The sequence below is a fragment of the Eriocheir sinensis genome, chromosome 20 (assembly GCF_024679095.1).
Source record: "Eriocheir sinensis breed Jianghai 21 chromosome 20, ASM2467909v1, whole genome shotgun sequence".
Lineage (NCBI taxonomy): Eukaryota > Metazoa > Arthropoda > Malacostraca > Decapoda > Varunidae > Eriocheir > Eriocheir sinensis.
This window is the reverse complement of record NC_066528.1, coordinates 12,953,142-12,975,735: the sequence shown is the minus strand read 5'-3', so window position 1 is coordinate 12,975,735 and position 22,594 is coordinate 12,953,142. Positions and strand designations below refer to the sequence as shown.

General features: G+C 47.5%; 2 protein-coding genes across 2 annotated transcripts in view; both read left to right on the top strand.

Moving 5' to 3' along the window:
* Positions 1 to 1,441: 1,441 nt before the first annotated feature.
* On the top strand, positions 1,442 to 7,241 carry LOC127001068 (clotting factor G beta subunit-like). The gene is made up of 9 exons (XM_050865238.1): positions 1,442 to 1,482; positions 2,490 to 2,776; positions 4,922 to 4,972; positions 5,106 to 5,314; positions 5,428 to 5,531; positions 5,800 to 5,968; positions 6,101 to 6,200; positions 6,304 to 6,473; positions 6,651 to 7,241. The coding sequence occupies exons 1-9, from the start codon at positions 1,442 to 1,444 to the stop codon at positions 6,822 to 6,824; spliced, it is 1,305 nt and encodes a 434-aa protein (XP_050721195.1). The 3' UTR covers positions 6,825 to 7,241.
* A 3,806-nt stretch (positions 7,242 to 11,047) lies between these two features.
* LOC127001067 (clotting factor G beta subunit-like) overlaps positions 11,048 to 22,594 on the top strand; it is a 32,154-nt gene continuing 20,607 nt past the window's right edge. The window contains exons 1-4 of the mRNA XM_050865237.1: positions 11,048 to 11,134; positions 12,038 to 12,217; positions 15,864 to 15,914; positions 16,047 to 16,156. Coding sequence (XP_050721194.1) covers positions 11,074 to 11,134; positions 12,038 to 12,217; positions 15,864 to 15,914; positions 16,047 to 16,156 — 402 coding nt within the window. The 5' untranslated portion in view covers positions 11,048 to 11,073. The remainder of the gene's footprint in view (positions 11,135 to 12,037; positions 12,218 to 15,863; positions 15,915 to 16,046; positions 16,157 to 22,594) is intronic.

The window sequence follows — 22,594 nt, the reverse complement described above, 5'->3', positions numbered from 1 at the left end:
AAAAAAAGTTCCCAACAGCATCCAACTCCAGAATCCCCAGCTAATCCGCCTTTAACCCACTGGAATCTCTTTTGATCCCACCCACTGACCCAGAAGGTGTCCCAAAAGGTGTCCAAGAAGAGCTCCCTTTACTGCCACTTTATACCCCGAACCTCGATGTCACTTCGCGGACGAGGTGATTCGGGTCAGGATATGAAGGAGGAGGAGGAGGAGTAGGAGAAGGAGAAAGAAGGAAGAGGGGAAGGAAGGGAAAGGAAAGGAGAGGAAGATGATGAAGAGGACGAAGCTAAAGACGTAAAAGAAGAAAAAAAGAAAAGATGATAATGATGAAGATGACGAAAGACTAGGGAAAGAAACAAAACAGGACAGAAAAATAATAATGAGGAGGAGGAGGAAGAGGAGAGAATTGTAGTCGTAGTAGTCGTAGTTCAAGGAGGAGGAAAGGGAGGAAGAGAAAAAAAAAGGACAAAGAATAGTAGTGATGGTGGTGAAATGACAGTTGGAAGCGAGAAGAGAGAGGAGAGGTCAGGAGTGTTAAGTCTACATTAATTTCACGCCTCCTGGGACATGTGAGGAGAGAGAAGAAAAGAAGGAAGGGAGAGACGCCCAACTGGACAATACCTTCCCCTGCTCTTTTTTCCCGCCCCTACTTTCCTTTTCTTAACCTTTCTCTAGTTTTTTTCTTTTCTTCCTTTTCCTACATCCCTCATTTTCTTTCAGTATTTGTATTTATATTCCTATTTTTTATAATCTAGTTTTTTTTCTTCTTATCTCCATTCCTTCTCAATTTGCTTCCGTCCCTCATTCACACAGGCTAACAGAAGGAAGCATAGATCACTACCGCATTTTGTAATGTCTGGGAAGAGTGAGTGAGTGTGTGTGTGTGCATAGTGCACTCACCCACCCCGCTGTACTGTTGCTCCGTGGTGGGTCGGGGCGTAGGAGTGAACATTAAATAATTATCAATATATGCCATCCAGTACTTTAACAGGTTTGGTCTTTTGCTATATTTTAATATTTTTCTCTCTCTCTCTCTCTCTCTCTCTCTCTCTCTGTTTTTCTAGTGTCTCTCTCCGTTTTCCTAGTGTGTCTGAGGCCGGCAAAACATTATGCGGGTAAAGAAAACTGGCGCGTTTCGGACATCTCGGATAAAACAGGATTGGGACACAATCTCAAGACGTGGTTAATGTCGTCCCTGTATCTAATATGTTTTATCAGCTGAGTATAATTTTTTAAGAGACAGTGGGATGGGCTTTTCCGATACAGAATTATGTCAAATTAAGATTGGAATAATTGAATCGTCGACTCAAATAAGAAATAGAATTATACGCTAACCAGCACTATACATACCACGATTTCCTTCACGAAACTATAAAAACGAGCTACTCATGCCCACCACGTACAGCACGAGTACCAATGTTGTGTTGGTGCTGCTCTCCACATGGACGGCAGGCAGCAGGAGTCACGGGCACAAGCGATCCGGTGGTAGTACATGGTCAGGGTTCGCCACGCAACACATGTTGATGATAAAAAAAAAAAAAAATAAACGGTTTAAGGGATTTCCCCGTTGGTTTTACACACACGGACCAAAAAGTATGATCGGGGACAGTGGCAGGCCAGTCGACGGTCGGGCAGCGGCGTGGCGTGATGGGATGGCATGGTGTGTTGTGGCTGTACCTTGCGGCTCAGGTGCTCGCAGTCCACACAGGTATGTACTATGGATGCAGGTGTGTTTGAACAGTGTGTGCCTCTCTCGACTCCTTGATTCCTGTCCTCTCGTCCACTGAAACATCCTGCACATTATGCTTACTTTGCGGAAAGGAACATTTTTTTTTTTACATCCTGGCTTATACCGCCGGTAGGTTTTCTTTTAGGGGCCTGGTGGTCGGCCTGCGCCAGTCTTGGCGCAGGCAAGTGTTTATAGTGGCGCCATCTATTCTTGGCTCATGCTGCCCCCTGGAGCTCATTGTTGATTTCATTTGAAAACGTCCTCTAGAGTCCGGGTTGACAGGTGGCCTTCAGGACAATCGGCGAAAGTGAAACGCCTTTAGAGAGAAGAGATGAGTGTCCTTGACCTTGTAAGTGAGGCTCAGATCAGCAGCAAGACAACCTAGTAGCGCAGAACAGAAAAGAAAATATGAGAATGAAACTTGCAGAGTGATGGGATGAGCCTCCCTAACCTTGGCCTGATACACGAACCTTTCATCAGCAGCAAATAGGCCTCGAAAAGCAGAACAAATATTTTAGGTTGCACAATACGTAATGCCTTCTTATAACAAGTCCATCAACGTGAACACTTGCCGGGCGTGCAAGAAGCGGCGCCGGCGGGCAGGTGGTCAGCGGAAGATAAGCGAGGGTGAGTACTCCTCGACATGACCATCATCGTTACATCACCACCAACCTTACATCAGAACCACCACCACCTCCACCATCTCAGCACCACCTCACGATATCCTTTACGGCATCACCAGCACCATTACATCACCATTACATCACCACCACCACCACCACAGCACCACATCATTATATGCTCTAAGACTGTGTTTATCATTCTTCATCACAATTCAAGACTTGCGCTTAATCTCTTCCTTCTCAGAGGCCGCGGACATTGTATTCCCCGGCCAGCTGGACCACACCGAGGGTGACACTTGCCGCACAAACACGGGCGGCTCAGGCACGTGTTCCCAGGCCTGCCAACACTCGCCTGGCCTCGGTGACCCACTCAAGTGCGGCATAAAGGACTCCAAGTTTCTCGTCTGCTGTGAACCAAACATGCGTAAGTGTGAGGCAGGCAACGAACACCCGAAACTGGGCTCTATTTTGGCCACTTTACACTACTCTTATTGGAGCAGCGGTTAGAAGGCTCTTATGCCTCATTTTTTTATTTTGCCCAAGAGCTGCTTACTGTAAAACAAAAATACTCCGGGATTAGTACACTATAACCAAAATGCTGTGGATCTCATATTCTTATAGTGATTTGGAATTCATTTACCGATTTTAAGCTCTCGATAAACCCAGTAACAGCGTCACTAATTAGAAGTCAAGGTTTTATATGAACTATAATTATTGATTAGCATCACAGAAAAAAACAAGTTCATATTTGTTTACATTAATTTTCACTTTATTAATGATATAGTAATGTAGTGATGGAATAATTTAGTTGCCGCAAATAAATAAAAGTGTGTGTGTGTGTGTGTGTGTGTGTGTGTGTGTGTGTGTGTGTGTGTGTGTGTGCGTGCGCTTCGGCTAGTGGTGTGGAATACGATGCGGGAGCACGCACATTGCTGTGTTACCACGTCCCACAGCAATGCTGACGCGCTGCCTCAGCCATGCTGTCTCGCGATGCTGCGCTGGCTGACGCGCCTGCCGATGTCCTGCAGGAGGTCCCGGAAGGCAGGTCCCAACACGCCGCTCGTCTCCACGGCGAGGGGCACAAAATCGTATCGCTGGGCGAGGGCCTCGTAGCGATTGACGCTTGTGCTTCTCGGCAGCTCGTGCGGTAGCTCCAGCAGCGGATGCACTGTTGATGGTGTGGGTGGTGGAAAATGTGTTGATGCAGGTGGCGTCCCATATCAGCATCTTGCCTCGCCTGAAGGGGAAGTGGTTGTTGGATGCGTGTGCCCAACATCATTGCGACGCTCACGCGGACCGCCTCGTCGGGCAAAAGGAGGCCAAGGACCTCGACGGGAACGGCTGACAACCAGGCCTCACTGTTTGGTGCTGAGGCGGCGAGGAGGCGCGAACGGTCGACCTAGTTGGCGCGGGCTAACAGGTCGTCCAGGTGGTGCGTGGAGGCTGCCTCGTCCAGGTTGCGCTGCGTAAGCCTGAGCTCCGGGTCGAAGTTCGGGCACTGGATGGTGGTAAAAACGCCCATGGCAGAGGCTAGACGGGCGGGTCTGTCGCCGTTGGGAAGGCGATTAATGGTACAGACCATGTCCCGTGAAGCTTCTACCGAGGCGATGTAGGCAGGCAGTGCCACATCGGCCAGCCGCCTCACGCCCAAACCTCCAGAATGCAGCGGCAGGGAGGCCTGAGACCACGCGTCGTCGTCGAGCTGTACGTTACAGCTGCGTGTAGTCGCTTCCCGCATCAGCTCGTGTGTGTGTGTGTGTTAGTGTGTGTGTGTGTGTGTGTGTGTGTGTGTGTGTGTGTGTGTGTGTGTGTGTGTGTGTGTGTGTGTGTGTGTGTGTGTGTGTGTGTGTGTGTGTAATTCACCTCTCGGTCTGCTGCGGGTCTCTCTCGAGACAGCCAGCCGTTCCCCTACGGAAGAGCACAGAGCTCGTAGTACCGATCTTTGGGTAGGACTGAGACCACTCACACACAACACACCGCGACAACGAGGTCACAACTCCTCGCCTAACGTCGCGTACCTACTCACTGCTAGGTGAACAGGGGCTACACGTGAAATAAGATAAACCCAACTTATCTTCACCGGGCCGGGGAATCGAAAACCAGTCCTTATGGTTGTGAGGCAAACGCTCTATCCACTGAGCTACCGGGCCGTGTGTGTGTGTGTGTGTGTGTGTGTGTGTGTGTGTGTGTGTGTGTGTGTGTGTGTGTGTGTGTGTGTGTGTGTGTTTCTGTGTGCGTGCGTGTGTGTGTGTGTGTGTGTGTGTGTGTGTGTGTGTGTGTGTGTGTGTCTGTCTGTCTGTCTGTCTGTCTGTCTGTCTGTCTGTCTGTCTGTGTGTGTGTGTGTGTGTGTGTGTGTGTGTGTGTGTGTGTGTGAGAGAGAGAGAGAGAGAGAGAGAGAGAGAGAGAGAGAGAGAGAGAGAGAGAGAGAGAGAGAGAGAGAGAGAGAGAGAGAGAGAAAACGTAGAGGGAGATGGGACAGTGGCGGGGACGGGGGGCGGTGGGGGGGGGGGGTTGTCATCCATCACCACAGTCAGCATAACACTGCCAACACAACTCCTCGCCGTTGCAGGTGGTGGGCCGCAGCCTTCCACAGACATCGCCCCGCCCAGCGTCCCATTCGGTGAGTGTTCAACAACCCGCAGGTCTACAGGTCTCAGCAGGCACAGGTATTGAAGCTTTTGATGCATTCATGTTTAATACAGTATAAAATTGTAAACTGCTATCAGAAGTAAAACCCTCCATTTTTTTTTCAGTATGTGGAAAAAACGCTTTAGAGAATGCAACTGTCATGGATTTGCTAGGAACAAGGGATGTGCTCATACTGCGCCCAGAATCAGTTCCCGATCCCACTTTACCCAAGGTTGAAGAAACTACAATCCGGGTTGAGCCACCAACACCACAGACAGTGATACCAATTGTAGTCGGCGGTATAGTGGTTTTCCGTCATGCCTGGCCCTGGATGGTATGTGCCGGAGCGTTACGAACACGGGTAAAAGTTATACAAGCATGAATCACATGTTGCAAACAACTAAATATTTGGTACCGTGCCTCAATGCCTTGTTGTTGCTCCTGTAGGCCTTGATTGGGCAGAGGGACGCCCACGGAATCAGGTGGTTCTGCGGCGGGGTGTTGATAAACGACCGATGGGTCCTCACAGCTCTTCACTGCTTCTTTAACAAGTGAGTGATGGTTCATAAGCTTTACAACAGTGCTGTTATGAACATTTCATAGTACGTATAACAAAAATATGAACACTTCACTCTCTGGTCAATACTGAAAGGCCTACTTATCTATCTATCTTTGTATAATTAATCTGATATAATATATATATATATATATATATATATATATATATATATATATATATATATATATATATATATATATATATATATATATATATATATATATATATATATATATATATATATAATACACGCCCTGTAGCAATGCTGATGTGGTGCGTCTTGGTGAGCATGACTACAACGATGATTTGGACGATGCGAATCACAAAGACTTTTCTGTGGCCGAAACGGTGCTCTACCCAGACCACAACCGCCCCGAGGCCTACCATGACCTTGCACTCCTCAGACTAGCATCCAGGGTCGCCCTGAAGGTCAGTCTTCCTAGTAATTGTTATTTACCCTTGACGTAGAATGTTTGGGAGAAAGTAATCATCAGAATATCAACCATCCTGAGCACCCAGTAAAGAAGGGAGACATTTTTAGCGGTTTTCTCTCGGCTTCAGGATCACATCAGTCCTGTCTGCCTGCCCTGGGGGAAGGAGAGCGACAAAGATCTCCTGAACCACCGGGCGACGCTGACAGGCTGGGGCGACACACAGTTTGGTCAGTAGCAGTCTTTTCGTCAACAGTGTTTTGGCTCCTCCACAACTTAGCTGCAAACGGATAGCCAAAAGATGGCCTCATTATTCTAGGCTCCATTTTTCAGGTGGGAGGCCTAGCTCTGTCCTCCAGGAGGTGGAGGTGACGGTGTTCTCGCCGGGGCAGTGTGACCGAAGCTACTCCAACCTGCCACACTACCCATCCACCTGGCCTCGAGGCATCGGGCAAGAGACCCTGTGTGCCGGAGATCTCGCTGGAGGCCGGGACGCTTGCCAGGTACTCCTTTGACTGGACCGAGGTCAAGGCGAGGCAACGCCCCTCATAGCGTATGCCAATATTGACTGACTGACTGATTGATTGTATTCTGGCGCGTAGGTTTGCAGAAGGTGATGAGCTGCGCTGGGCCGCTCCTTTGACTTAGCAATGACTCACCCTTGTGTTTTCCTCCATCAGGGTGACTCCGGCGGGCCTCTGGTGACGGAGGATGCTCGTGGACACTTTTTGTTGGCGGGCATTATATCACGGGGCTACGGCTGTGGCCACAAAGACTACCCTGGCCTGTACGCCAACCTGCGGCACCCGCCCTACCTCGCCTGGATCAAGAAGGTCGCGTTTGCCACGCCATGAGCCTTAGATGTTTCGTGGGTGTTTGTTACTGCCTCGTGTACACTAAAACAGCAATCACTATAAATAAATAGATAAAATGAAGAACATTAACTCATCCTCACTTCCTACGCAAATAAGACATATCGTCACCAGGATGGCAGCTCACCAGATGTCATATCTATCTTGGTTACCTGACCTTTCAAAACTATTTATAAACGCAGTGGTGTAGTGATTAGCACGCCAGCTACGAATACACGGGCTTTGGCTGAGTCTCGGTCCGGACAGACAGTGCGCAGTTCATGCAGCTGTCCATCTTCCGTTCAGGGCAGGTCAAGAAATGGGCATCAAGGGAAACCTGCGGAAGGCAACTGAGATAACCCGGATGTCACACGAGCCCTGTGTCCCGGGGTATTGGGTTACTTCCCGCGACGGGCTCAACGACCAGTGCGACGGAGATGACCAACGAGGCCGCGCGCAGCTTTAGCTTATAGACCCAACCTTCATAAAACGAAACTTTCGTCTCCACTCTTGCCTTTCAGGTGCAGGCACTTAATCCTGAGCTCTCCCTTTCCGGGCTGACAATCACTACAAATTGCCTCATAGAACACCTCTCCCGGCGTCATATTTGACCGACATTTTAATCGTAACTATTTTCAAAGTCATTTTACATCCTTGTATTCAAACACCTGGAGTATGTTAGAAGCTGTTGCCATTGATGTTTTGTAATTTTCCACCCTGGAAGTAGTGTATGATTAATCTTTTTGGGGCAACCAAACAATTAACTTTTTAACTAACGTGCTCTGCAAGTCTCACAGCTGTTCAACGGAACATGTAAGGAAGTTGTGAGCTGACTCATTTTCTTCTATATGCATGTAAGTCATAAAAGACAATACTCAATATTGCGACTAATGTGAAGGAATTTACATAGAACAAAATGAGTCACCTTACATCGTGTAAATTTTTATATCCTGCATTTTCCAATAAAGTTTTTGTAAGCTCTTCTGCTCTTATTTGGCCTTGATCTTAACGTGCTATATTAGTTTGGCTTATGAAGCGAGCTTGCAGTAGTTTCCTTTTTTGCTTTTTACTCCTTTTGGAGGTTTGTTTATAAGTTTGGTGACACTTTCGTCAATGACTTCATTGTTATTATAAGATTCCCCCGTTGTATGGGCTCCTTAACTGCCTTGAATAATAAATGCTGACCCGGGAATTCTTCTACGCAAGTTCATTGAGTTTGTAAGACTCCGAGGAATTCCTTCTCTTCTTAGGTTGATTTCGATTTTTAATCTCTCACAAATCTTGGCATTCTAAACTACCCTCTTGCGGTTTTCATCCTCCTCTTTGAACTTTTTATCTCCAGTTTTCTTCCAGGCCGATTTATCGCTTCTGTATATGACTGACTCTGTTCTTCCTTAAACTTATCAACAGTGGCGCTATGCAGGGCTCTGTTCTGTCTAACACTCTTTCTGTTGTTCATTAAGACATTCCCAAAGCAAGCCATTCTGCCTACTCCCACGCCGATGACTCTACTCCGCATTAGTCATCATCCTGTAGCTCCGGACCCGCCCAAGGGAATGACAGAACTCAAGGCTGGACGCTACAGAACGCTTAACCTCTGACCTTGCTATCATTTCTGAATGGGACAAAAGGAAATGTCCTTCAAGAGAAAGAAACTTTTGTGCGTAAATGATTTTGACTTTTGGTATAATGCAGCATAGTTGTCACGCTATCTTTGTGTCTGTGGGGGGGGGGGGGGGAACAAGGGAGGGGAGGCGAAAGAGAGGGAGGGGAGAGAGAAGAAGAGAAGGAGCGGAACCCGAGGGACGAGAGGAGACGCCGGTGAGGGATGTGTCTCAGGGGAATACTCAGGTCAGGTCAGGTCAGGTCACTCTCCACACCTGTGAGGGAATGGTGTGGGATTGGAATTTGGAAATATATAATAAATATGGCGGAAAGAGTGCAACACAGGTGTTTTGTGAATATGCGTCTATATGTTTTACAGGACGCTACGTCGAGGGGATAGATACAGGCCGATAGAGGTAGTAAAAATAAGGTTGAAACATCTAAACTTACATTCACTAGAAAGACGAAGAGTGCAGGGAGATCTGATAGAAGTATTCAAATGGGTCAAGGGTTACAACAAAGGCGATATAAGTAAAGTACTGATAATTAGCCAGCAGGTTAGAACTCTCAGTGATGGATTTGAATTAGAAAAGTATAGATTTAGGAGAGATATAGGCAAGCATTGGTTTAGTAATAGGGTGGTAGGGGAATGGAATAGACTCAGCAATCACATAGTTAGTGCAGGGACGATAGCTTGTTTTAAGAGTAGACTGGATAGCTACATGGACGAGGACGACAGGTGGCAGTGAGGTGTGGGTGCAGTAAGGTGGCAGGGTACTGGTGTGTGCCTAGTACCGCCGGTATAACGAGGATCAAGCCTCTACCTGCAACCCCTGTAACTACACCTCACCCATCGTGAGTAGTGGGGGGGATTCTGGAGCTGCCCTGTGTAGGCCACCCGTCCTCTTGCAGTATCCCTATGTTCTTATGTTCTTATGTACTTAATAATCCTGTCCAGCGAAGCACACGTGGTCGCACAGCAATCAGCAAAGGCACTCAGCACACCACTGCCGGCAGCTAGCTAACAAACTCGGCAGGCAATAACCAGCACGCAGCACACAGTGTAATGGCACACAGTACAGCCCTCGAGGGTGGAATCACAAGCGAGAGAAGTCACGGAAGCAGGAGCGCGTGCGGCTTGCCCTCAGGGGGGAGAGAGAGAGAGAGAGAGAGAGAGAGAGAGAGAGAGAGAGAGAGAGAGAGAGAGAGAGAGAGAGAGAGAGAGAGAGAGAGAGAGAGAGAGAGAGAGCGTTTGTGTTTTGTTTCTGTTGTTGTAGTTGTTGTTTTGTTGTTGTTTTTGTTGCTGTTGTTGTAGTGTGGTGGTGGTGTCCGGTTACTTGATAATAAGAAACCACGATGAGGGATTACTGGCACCCCGACGAATCGCAAGGCAAGGCGAGACACAAGGGCCAATGAGAGCGCATCACAGGAAGGCGCTGTGCACTGGACCTCACTGGGAAACGCGGGAACATAATATTCTCTGACCAACGAACAGGGAGCATACCCCAGGGAGGATGTTGCATCGCTCACCCGCTGCCTCCACCTCCGAGGGTCCCCACGAGGAAGTCCACACGTAGTTTCCCTTCTCATCAAAAGCCATTCATAGCAAGATCGGTCAACTTGCCCCATCCATGAGTTACGTGGGCTTCCCCTTGCTCTCCTCCTCTCAGGGTTCTCTCGTACGAAACAACCCTGTGAGAAAGGATCGCCGTCCAGAAAGCGTACCACGTGCCCATACAGCCGGAGTAGGTGTCCACAGACTAAAATGGTAACAAGATTCGTTTTAGTTTCATGAAGCAATCGCTGGTTTGAGACGGTCAGTCCAGGCAGAAAGCCTATCCGGGTGAGGAGCGTAGTGCACTCACCCACCCCGCTGTACTGTTGCTCCGTGGTGGGTCGGGGCGTAGGAGTGAACATTAAATATTTATCAATATATGCCATCCAGTACTTTGACAGGTCTGGTCTTTTGCTTTATTTTCATCAATTCTCTCTCTCTCTCTCTCTCTCTCTCTCTCTCTCTCTCTCTCTCTCTCTCTCTCTCTCTCTCTCTCTCTCTCTGTTTTTGTAGTGTCTCTCCGTTTTCCTAGTGTGTCTGAGGCCGGCAATACATTATGCGGGTAAAGAAAACTGGCGCGTTTCGGACATCTCGGATAAAACAGGATTGGGACACAATCTCAAGACGTGGTTAATGTCGTCCCTGTATCTAATATGTTTTATCAGCTGAGTATAATTGTTTAAGAGACAGTGGGATGGGCTTTTCCGATATAGAATTATGTCAAATTAAGATTGGAATAATTGAATCGTCGACTCATAAGAAATAGAATTATACGCTAACCAGCACTATACATACCACGATTTCCTTCACGAAACTATAAAAACGAGCTACTCATGCCCACCACGTACAGCACGAGTATCAATGTTGTGTTGGTGCTGCTCCCCACATGGACGGCAGGCAGCAGGAGTCACGGGCACAAGCGATCCGGTGGTAGTACATGGTCAGGGTTCGCCACGCAACACATGTTGATGATAAAAAAAATATAAAAAAAACGGTTTAAGGGATTTCCCCGTTGGTTTTACACACACGGACCAAAAAGTATGATCGGGGACAGTGGCAGGCCAGTCGACGGTCGGGCAGCGGCGCGGCGTGATGGGGTGGCATGGTGTGTTGTGGCTGTACCTTGCGGCCCAGGTGCTCGCAGTCCACACAGGTATGTACTATGGATGCAGGTGTGTTTGAACAGAGTGTGCCTCTCTCGACTCTTTGATTCCTGTCCTCTCGTCCACTGAAACATCCTGCACATTATGCTTACTTTGCGGAAAGGAACATTTTTTTTTTTACATCCTGGCTTATACCGCCGGTAGGTTTTCTTTTAGGGGCCTGGTGGTCGGCCTGCGCCAGTCTTGGCGCAGGCAAGTGTTTATAGTGGCGCCATCTATTCTTGGCTCATGCTGCCCCCTGGAGCTCATTGTTGATTTCATTTGAAAACGTCCTCTAGAGTCTGGGTTGATAGGTGGCCTTCAGGACAAAACGGCGAAAGTGAAACGCCTTTAGAGAGAAGAGATGAGTGTCCTTGGCCTTGTAAATGAGGCTCAGATCAGCAGCAAGACAACCTAGTAACGCAGAACAGAAAAGAAAATATGAGAATGAAACATGCAGAGTGATGGGATGAGCCTCCCTTACCTTGGCCTGATACACGAACCTTTCATCAGCAGCAAATAGGCCTCGAAAAGCAGAACAAATATTTTAGGTTGCACAATACGTAATGCCTTCTTATAACCAGAATCGCTTAACAAGTCCATCAACGTGAACACTTGCCGGGCGTGGAAAAAGCGGCGCCGGCGGGCAGGTGGTCAGCGGAAGATAAGCGAGGGTGAGTACTCCTCGACATGACCATCATCGTTACATCACCACCAACCTTACATCAGAACCACCACCACCTCCACCATCTCAGCACCACCTCACGATATCCTTTACGGCATCACCAGCACCATTACATCACCATTACATCACCACCACCACCACCACAGCACCACATCATTATATGCTCTAAGACTGTGTTTATCATTCTTCATCACAATTCAAGACTTGCGCTTAATCTCTTCCTTCTCAGAGGCCGCGGACATTGTATTCCCCGGCCAGCTGGACCACGCCGAGGGTGACACTTGCCGCACAAACACGGGCGGCTCAGGCACGTGTTCCCAGGCCTGCCAACACTCGCCTGGCCTCGGTGACCCACCCAAGTGCGGCATAAAGGACTCCAAGTTCCTCGTCTGCTGTGAACCAAACTTACGTAAGTGTGAGGCAGGCGACCTTCATGCTCCTCGATTAGTATATAATCAGAACGCTGTGGATCTCATATTCTTATAGTGATTTGGAATTCATTTACAGATTTGAAGGTGTCGATAAACGCGGTAACAACGTCACACTAGAAGTCAAGATTTCATATGAATTATACTTTTTGGTTAATATCACAGTAGGAAAACTAGTTCAAATTTGTTTATATTAATTTTCACTTAAACATAGAGTATTGTAATGATGGAATAATTTGGTTGCCGTAGATAAGAAATACCGGCGTGTGAGTGTGTCTGAGTGTGTGTGTGTGTGTGTGTGTGTGTGTGTGTGTGTGTGTGTGTGTGTGTGTGTGTGTGTGTGTGTGTGTGTGTGTGTGTGTGTGTGTGTGTGTGTGTGTGTGTGTGTGTGTGTGTGTGTGTGTGTGTGTGTGTGTGTGTGTGTGTGTGTGTGTGTGTGTGTGTGTGTGTGTGTGTGTGTGTGTGTGTGTGTGTGTGTGTGTGTGTGTGTGTGTGTGTGTGTGTGTGTGTGTGTGTGTGTGTGTGTGTGTGTGTGTGTGTGTGTGTGTGTGTGTGTGTGTGTGTGTGTGTGTGTGTGTGTGTGTGTGTGTGTGTGTGTGTGTGTGTGTGTGTGTGTTTGTGTGTGTTTACAGGAAAGGAGTCAGTTCGAGGGCATAAAAAAAGGAAACAATAATGAAAAAAAAGCCCGCTACTCACTGCTCCTAAAAAGAGTTAGAGGAGTGGCCAAAAGATAGGTCAAATTCAGGAGAAGAGGTGTCCTGATACCCTCCTCTTGAAAGAGTTCAAGTCGTAGGCAGGAGGAAATACAGATGAAGGAAGATTGTTCCAGAGTTTACAAGCGTGAGAGATGAAAGAGTAAAGATTCTGGTTAACTCTTGCGGAAAGGATTTGGACAGTAAAGGGATGAACTTGAGTAGAAAGTCGTGTGCAGGGGGCCGCGGGAGGGGGTGAGGCATGCAGTTAGCAAGTTCAGAAGAGGAATCAACGTGAAAATATCGGTAGAAGATAGAGAGGCAACATGGCGGCGGAATTTAAGAGGTAGAAGACTATCAGTAAGAGGAGGAGAGCTGATGAGACGAAGAGCCTTTGACTCCACTTTGTCCAAGAGAGCTGTGTGAGTGGAGCGCCCCCACACGTGAGACGTATACTCTATATGAGGGCGGACAAGGCCCCCGTATATGGATAGCAACTGCGTGTGGGAGAACTGGCGGAGACGGTACAGAACGCCCAACCTCGAGGAAGCTGATTTAGTGAGAGAGAAGACGTGATGTTTCCAGTTAAGATTTTGAGTTAAGGATAGACCGAGGATGTTTAGTGTTGAAAAAGGTGACAGATGAGTGTTGTCGAAGAATAGGGGATAGGTGTTTGGAAGATTGTGTCGAGTTGATAGGTGGAGAAATTAGGTTTTTGAGGCATTGAAGGACACAAGGTTTATTTTACCCCAATCGGAAATGGTAGCAAGGTCTGAGGTTAAGCATTCTGCAGCCTCCAGTCCGAAGTTATGTAATTCCTGTTTAGAGGGTCTTCTGTTGACAGAAGTTGAATAATGCAGAGTGGAGTCATCAGCGTAAGATTAGATAGGACAGTTTGTTACGGAAAGAAGATCATTGATGAATACCAGGAAAAGAGTGGGTGTATTTAGTAACAGAATGACAACGAAGTCTTACCCATATACCAGATGGAGTTCAATGTAGGGAAGTGCAGTATTCTGAGTGTAGGTAGGAACAACCCCTCACATAACTATTGCTTAAATGACACTCTCATAAGTAGGTCTGGGTGCGAGAGGGATTTAGGGGTCTTAGTGAGCTCTGATCTCCGTCCAAGGGCACAATGCATTCAAGCTAGTAATCGAGCTAATAGGGTACTGGGATTTATTTCAAGGAGCGTAAGCAACAGAAGCCCCGAAGTCTTCCTCAAACTATATTTAGCATTAGTTAGACCTCATCTTGACTATGCGGTTCAGTTCTGGTCACCCTACTATAGAATGGATATCAAAATGTTAGAATCGGTGCAGAGGAGGATGACTAAGATGATTCAGGGGTTGAGAAACTTGCCATACGAGGAAAGACTCAAACAGTTAAACTTGCATTCTCTAGAAAGGCGAAGGGTGCGTGGAGACATGATCGAGGTTTATAAATGGATGAAGGGCTTTAATAAGGGAGACATTCATAAGGTTTTGTTGGTAAGAGAACCGGGTAGGACACGAAGTAACGGGTTTAAACTGGATAAATTCAGATTCAACAGGGACATAGGCAAAAATTGGTTTACTAACAGGGTGGTGGATGAGTGGAATAGGCTTAGCAGTCATGTGGTGAGTGCCAATACAATTGTCACATTCAAAAATAGACTAGATAAATTCATGGACAGCGATAATAGGTGGGGTTAGATACACGGGAGCTTAGGGTCAAAGGAGCTGCCTCGTACAGGCCTACCGGCCTCTTGCAGACTCCTGCGTTCTTATGTTCTTATGTTCTTATATAGTGGAAAATTCAGAAGAGTCACGGTCGTGGGCACGAGAGCAAGTGATGTCGTTGCCTACGTAGGCACAACATCCAGCTTTGGATTGAAATTAAGGAAAAAGATAGTAGGATGGAACAGAGTAGCGATTACTGTCAGTAGCCTCAGAAACCTGTGTTTCGGTGAGGAAGAGAAGGTGAGGTCTAGAGGAGGAGAGATGGTGCTCCACAGAATGAAAATTAGAGCGAATGTTGCAGAAATTGATAATAAAGAGGTTCGAGGAGTTATCAAGACACCTTACAATTCGGCAACCGGAAGGGGAGTCCTCCCTGGGGGAGTTTGTGGTCCCCACACCAGGTGTGGACTCCGAGGCACTACTATGGTACGCCATTCTGAATTTTGAATTATAGGAAAAGGTGTGTGTGTTGTGTGAATGTAGTGTGGTGTTGAAAAAGAGAGGATCTGTCTTTAGAGAGCATGCTGAACTACTCTCTGGTGTTGATGAGACAATAGGGAAACGGATAGTGAGAATATGGGAAGGGTCTTTGGAGGGCTTCAGCACTCTCCTCACTTCCCATATATATATATATATATATATATATATATATATATATATATATATATATATATATATATATATATATATATATATATATATATATATATATATATATATATACCTCACCAAGGGTGGCTTGCGCCCGTTTTGGTAGGTGTCTTCCTACCTACTCCACTGTGTGTGTGTGTGCGCGCGATTGTTTTCTTATCTGTTTGTGTGTGTGTGTGTGTGTGTGTGTGTGTGTGTGTGTGTGTGTGTGTGTGTAATCATTTGTTTCTTTATGTGTGCGTGCGTGCGAGAGAGAGAGAGAGAGAGAGAGAGAGAGAGAGAGAGAGAGAGAGAGAGAGAGAGAGAGAGTGAGAGCGAGGGAGAGAGAGAGAGAGAGAGAGAGAGAGGAGAGAGAGAGGAGAGAGAGAGAGAGGAGAGAGAGAGAGAGGAGAGAGAGGAGAGAGAGGGGAGAGAGGAGAGAGAGGAGAGAGAGAGAGAGAGAGAGAGAGAGAGAGAGAGAGAGAGAGAGAGAGAGAGAGAGAGGAGAGGAGAGAGAGAGGGGGGGGGGCGGTCAGTCAGCGTAACACTGGTAACACTGCCAACACAACTCCTCGCCGTTGCAGGTGGTGGGCCGCAGCCTTCCACAGACATCGCCCCGCCCAGCGTCCCATTCGGTGAGTGTTCCACCACCCGCAGGTCAACAGGTCTCAGCAGGCACAGGTATTGAAGCGTGTGCATTCATGTTCAATACAGTATGAAATTGTGAATTCCTCTCAGTAGTAAAAACCTACATTTTTTTTCTTCAGAATGTGGAATAAACGCATTAGAGAATGCTTTCATCTTCCCGGGTGAGCCAGGAACAGGGGATGTGCTCATACTGCGCCCAGAAGCAGTTCCTGATCCAACTTTACCCAAGGTTCAAGAAACGACAATCGCTCGCCCCAACATTACAGGAGTGTCAAAAAGAAGTATTAGGGATATAATTCCCCAATCACCGCCCCTCGTGAGGCCACCACCACCACCACTATCAGAAGAAGTATTACATGCAGTAGGCGGTGAAGAGGTCCTCCGACATGCCTGGCCCTGGATGATATGTGTCGGAGCGTTACGAACACGGGTAAAAGTTATACAAGCATGAATCACATGTTGCAAACGACTAAACATTTTGTACCGTGCCTCAATGCCTTGTTGTTGTTCCTGTAGGCCTTGATTGGGCAGAGGAACGCCCACGGAATCAGGTGGTTCTGCGGCGGGGTGTTGATAAACGACCGATGGGTCCTCACAGCTCTACACTGCTTCTTTAGCAAGTGAGTGGCTGTTCATATAAATCTTTCAACATTAGTATAACAGAAAAATGAACGCTTCACTATCTGGTCCATACTGAACGGCCTGCCTATCTATGTATCTATAATCTATTAGAAATTTAATACAATAACGCCCTGTAGCAATGCTGATGTGGTGCGTCTTGGTGAGCATGACTACAACGATGATTTTGACGATGCGAATCACAAAGACTTTTCTGTGGCCGAAACGGTGCTCTACCCAGACCACAACCGCCCCGAGGCCTACCATGACCTTGCACTCCTCAGACTGGCATCCAGGGTCGCCCTGAAGGTCAGTCGTCCTAGTAATTGCTATTTACCTTTGACGTAGAATGTTCGGGAGAAAGTAATCATCAGAATATCAACCATCCTGAGCACCCAGTAAAGAAGGGAGACATTTTTAGCGGTTTTCTCTCGGCTTCAGGATCACATCAGTCCTGTCTGCCTGCCCTGGGGGAAGGAGAGCGACAAAGATCTCCTGAACCACCGGGCGACGCTGACAGGCTGGGGCGACACACAGTTTGGTCAGTAGCAGTCTTTTCGTCAACAGTGTTTTGGCTCCGCAACAACTGAGCTTCAAACGGATAGCCAAAAAGATGGCCCTGTCCCTGTTCCTGTCCCTGCCCTTGTCCCTCTTTCTGTCTCTGGTCCTGTCCCTGTTCCAGTCCCTGTCCCTGTCCCTGTTCCTGTTCCTGTCCCTGTCCCTGTTCCCGTCCCTGTCCCTGTTCCCGTCCCTGTCCCTGTCCCTGTCCCTGTCCCTGCTCCTGTCCCTGTCCCTGTCCCTGTTCCTGTTCCTGTCCCTGTCCCTGTTCCCGTCCCTGTTCCTGTTCCCGTCCCTGTTCCTGTTCCCGTCCCTGTCCCTGTCCTTGTCCCTGTTTCCGTCTCTGGTCATGTCCCTGTTCCAGTCCCTGTCCCTGTTCCTGTCCCTGTTCCTGTTCCTGTCCCTGTCCCTGTTCCTGTTCCTGTCCCTGTTCCCGTCCCTGTTCCTGTTCCCTTCCCTGTTCCTGTTCCTGTCCCTGTTCCTGTTCCCGTCCCTGTTCCCGTTCCTGTCCCTGTTCCCGTCACTGTCCCTGTCCCTGTTCCCGTCCCTGCCCCTGTTCCCGTCCCTGTCCCCGTCCCTGTTCCCGTCCCTGCCCCTGTTCCCGTCCCTGTCCCTGTTCCTTGTCCCTGCACCTGTTCCTTGTCCCTGTCCCTGTCCTTGTCCCTGTCCCTGTCCCTGCCCCTGTTCCTTGTCCCTGTCCCTGCCCCTGTTCCCGTCCCCGTCCCTGTTCCCGTCCACGTCCCTGCCTCTCTCTCTCTCTCTCTCTCTCTCTCTCTCTCTCTCTCTCTCTCTCTCTCTCTCTCTCTCTCTCTCTCACAGTATCTCAAAGTTTTCCCAGTGTGTCTGAGGGCGGCAAGACATTTTAAAGACAGAGAAGTGGCGCGTTTCGGACACGGCATCCCGGATTAAACAGGTTTGGGACACAACGGTAAGACGTGGTTTAGTCGCCCCTGTATCTAATATTTGTTTTAGCAGTTGAGCAGATTTGTTGAGATTGTGGAATTATTTTTTTTCGATATAGAATTATGTCAACTTCAGATTTAAATGAGTTAATTGTCGAGTCATGTAAGGAATAGAATTATACGCTAATCAACACTATACAAACCACGATTCCCATGACGAAACTATAAAAAACAAGCTACTCATGTCTAGTACGTACAGCACGAGTATCAATGTTGTGTTGGTGCTCCTCTCCACATGGACGGCAGGCAGCAGGAGTCACGGGCATAAGCCATGCGGTGGTAGCACATGGTCAGGGTTCGCCACGCAACACATGTTGATGATAAAAAACAAGAAAAACCGGTTTGAGGCACTACCCCGTTGGCTTTACACACACGGACCAAACAGCAGGCTTGGAGAAAGTGGCAGGCCAGTCGACGGTCAGGCAGCGGCGCGGCGTGATGGGGTGCCTTGGTGTGTTGTGGCTGTACCTTGCGGCTCAGGTGCTCGCAGTCCACACAGGTATGTACTATGGATGCAGGTGTGTTTGAACAGTGTGTGCCTCTCTCGACTCCTTGATTCCTGTCCTCTCGTCCACTGAAACATCCTGTACATTATGCTTACTTATCGGAAAGGAACTTTATTTTTTTACGTCCTGACCTATAGCGCCGGCAGGCTTTCTTTTAGGAGCCCGTCATGGCGCACGCAAGTGTTTATAGAGGCGGCATCCATTCTTGGCTCATGCTGCCCCCTGGAGCTCATTGTTGATTTAATTAGAACAGGTGCTCTAGAGTCTAGAGTCCGGGTTGATAGGTGGCCTTCAGGACAGCATGTGGATAGTCTGAGGCCACTCGGCGAAAGTGAAACGCCTTTAGAGAGAAGGGATGAGTGTCCTTGGCCTGATAAATGAGCCTCAGATGAGCAGCAAGAAAACCAAGTAACGCAAAACAGAAAAGAAAATATGAAAAGTAAACCTGCAGAGTGGGATGAGCGTCCTTAACCTTCGCCTGATACACGAACCTTTCATCAGCAGCAAATAGACCTCGTAAAGCAGAACAAATACTTTAGTTTACAACATAAATAACAGCCTTCTTTTAACTCGAATCGTTTAACAAGTCAATCATCACACGCCTTCCGAGGGAGGATATGATTAGTGTCCTCTAGTCAAACCTGAAACAGAGGAAGAGCAACATAACAGCGGCCAGGCGTTCACGAAGTGGCGCCGGCGGGCAGGTCAGCGGAAGGTTAGCGAGGGTGCGTATTCCTCGCCATCACCAGCACCGTTACATCACCACCACCTCAACCACCTCAGCACCGCCTCACTATATCCTTTACAATGTCACCGCCACCATTACATCACCACCACCACCCTCACTCCATGTTCTACGATTATGTTTTTCATTCATCAAAACTCATGACTCATTTCTTTCTCAGAGGCCGCGGACATTATATTCCCCGGCCAGCTGGACCACGTCGAGGGTGACACTTGCCGCACAAACACGGGCGGCTCAGGCAGGTGTTCCCAGGCCTGCCAACACTCGCCTGGCCTCGGTGACCCACCCAAGTGCGGCATAAAGGACTCCAAGTTTCTCGTCTGCTGTGAACCAAACTTACGTAAGTGTGAGGCAAGTGACCTTTATGCTCCTGAATTAGTATATAATCAGAACGCTGTGGATCTCATATTCTTATAGTGATTTGGAATTCGTTTACAGATTTGAAGGTGTCGATAAACGCGGTAACAACGTCACTAACTAGAAGTAAATATTTCATAAGAATTATACTTTTTGGTTAATATCACAGTAGAAAAACTAGTTCAAATTTGTTTATATTAATTTTCACTTCATTAAACATAGAGTATTGTAATGATGGAAAAATTTGGTTGCCGTAGATAAGAAATACCGGTGTGTGTGTGTGTGTGTGTGTGTGTGTGTGTGTGTGTGTGTGTGTGTGTGCCCGCGATTGTTTTTTTTTTTTTGTGTGTGTGTGTGTGTGCGCGCGATTGTTTTCTTATTTGTGTGTGTGTGTGTGTGTGTATGCCATTATTTTCTTATTTGTGTGTGTGTGTGTGTGTGTGTGTGTGTGTGTGTGTGTGTGTGTGTGTGTGCGATTTTTTTTTGTGTTTGGGCGCGCGTTTGTTTTTTGTTGTGTGTGTGTGTGTGTGTGTGTGTGTGTGTGTGTGTGTGTGTGTGTGTGTGTGTTTACAGCAAAGGAATCAGTTCGAGGGCATAACAAAGGAAACAATAATGAAAAAAAAGCCCGCTACTCACTGCTCCTAAAAAGAGTTAGAGGAGTGTCCGAAAGATAGGTCAAATTCGGGAGGAGAGGTGTCCTGATACCCTCCTCTTGAAAGAGTTCAAGTCGTAAGCAGGAGGAAATACAGATGAAGGAAGATTGTTCCAGAGTTTACCAGCGTGAGGAATGAAAGAGTGAAGATGCTGGTTAACTCGTGCGTAAGGGATTTGGACAGTAAATGGAAGAGCTTGAATAGCAAGTCGTGTATGGCGAGGTCTCGGGAAGGGGGGGGGCGGCATGCAGTTAGCAAGTTCAGAAGAGCAGTCAGCGTGAAAATATCGATAGAAGATAGAGAGAGAGGCAACATGGCAGCGGAATTTAAGAGGTAGAAGACTATCAGTAAGAGGAGGAGAGCTGATGAGACGAATAGCCTTAGCCTCCACTGTGCCAAGAGAGCTGTGTGAGTGGAGCCCCCCCACACGTGAGATGCATACTCCATACGAGGGCGGTCAAGGCCCCTGAATATGGATAGCAACTGCGCAGGGGAGAAGAACTGGCGGAAACGATACAGAACGCCCAACCTCGAGGAAGCTGATTTAGTGAGAGAGATATGAAGTTTCCAATTATGATTTTGAGTTAAGAATAGACCGAGGATGCTTAGTGTTGAAAAAGATGACAGCTGAGTGTTGTCGAAGAATAGGGGATAGGTGTTTGAAAGATTGTGTCGAGTTGATAGGTGGATAAATTGGGTTTTTGAGGCACTGAAGGACACAAGGTTCCTTTTACCCCAATCGTAAATGATAGCATGGTCTGAGGTTAAGCGTTCTGCAGCCTCCAGTCTGGAGTCACGTAATTCCTGTTGAGAGGGTCTTCTATTGAAAGAAGTTGAATAATGCAGAGTGGAGTCATCAGCGTATGAGTGGATAGGTCAGTTTGTTATGGAAAGAAGATCATTGATGAATTACAAGAAGAGAGTGGGTAATAGGAGAGAGCCCTGTGGAACACCACCGTTGATAGGTTTAGGGGAAGAACAGTGACCGTCTACCACAACAGAGATAGACGGCCGGAAAGGAAACTGGAGATAAAGGAAAAGAGGGCAGTTTAGAGAGCACAGACTTGTGCCAGACTCTATCGAAAGCTTTCGATATGTCTAGAGCAACAGAGAAAGCTTCACCGAAACGGCTAAGAGAGGATGACCAAGAATCAGTTAAGAGAGTAAAAAGATCGCCAGAAGAACGCCCCTTGCAGCACCCATACTGGTGATCAGATAAAAGGTCAGAAGCGGAAAGGTGCTTTCGAATCTTCCGGTTAAGGATTGATTCAAAAGCTTTAGAGAGACAGGAAAGTAAAGCTATAGGGCGGTAGTTTGAGGGATTAGAACAGTCACCCTTCTAAGGCACAGGCTGTATGAAGGCATACTTCCAGCAGGAAGGAAAGGTAGATGTTGACAGGCAGAGGCGAAAAAGTTTGACCAGGCAGGGTGTCAGCACGGAGGCACAGTTTTTAAGGACAATAGGAGGCACTCCATCAGGACCATAAGTCTTCTGAGAGTTGAGGCCAGAGAGGGCATAAAAAAAACATCACTGAAGAATCTTAATAACAGGCATAAGGGAGTCAGAGGGGGAATGAGTAGGAGGAATATGCCTAGAATCGTCCAGAGTGGAGTTGTTACAGAAAGTTTGAGCGAAGAGTTCTTATTCCAACTTGAAGGACCTGGCACTTATCTACATTAAAGGACATCTCACATCTATCAGACCAAGCTGAAATTTTATGGAAATCCTCTTGGAGGCTTTGTCTCTCTTCGTCAGTGAGAACCGAGTTACCAATCTTTGTTGTCTGCAAATTTACTAATTAAATTATTGATTCTAACATCCACATTGTTGATGTAAATAATGAAGAGCACTGGGCCAAGGACCGAGCCGTGAGGGACGCCACTAGTGACTGGCGCCCACTTTGAGTTAAATCCGTCGATGATAAATCTTTGTGGTCTGTTGCTCAATCAATTCGCGATCCATTGCTGTACTTGACCTAGTTGCTTTAATTTATAAAGAAATTTATAATGTGGAAATTTATCAAACGCTTTCTAGAAATCAAGCTAGCGGAGGTGGGCGCGGTACTGAAAAATCTGTGGTGCGGTTGCGGTAGTGCGGTACTTTTTCCGGAGTAGTGCGTTTGCGGTAATGCGGTCCCATTTTTTTCTTTCCCAGAGCGGTACGCGATATTGCGGTAGCGGTAATCAAAAAAAAAAAAAACTTCAGTGCCTATCCTGGCTATCCAAACAAAGCAAACATGCTTAAAATAGTACACTTGCCTTAATTAA

Coding starts and splice junctions, on each gene's coding strand:
- LOC127001068 (XM_050865238.1), top strand. CDS start 1,442: ATGGACGGCAGGCAGCAGGAGTCACGGGCACAAGCGATCCG. Junction 5,315..5,427: donor GTCATGCCTGGCCCTGGATG/GTATGTGCCGGA, acceptor TTGCTCCTGTAG/GCCTTGATTGGGCAGAGGGA. Junction 6,201..6,303: donor CTGGGGCGACACACAGTTTG/GTCAGTAGCAGT, acceptor TCCATTTTTCAG/GTGGGAGGCCTAGCTCTGTC.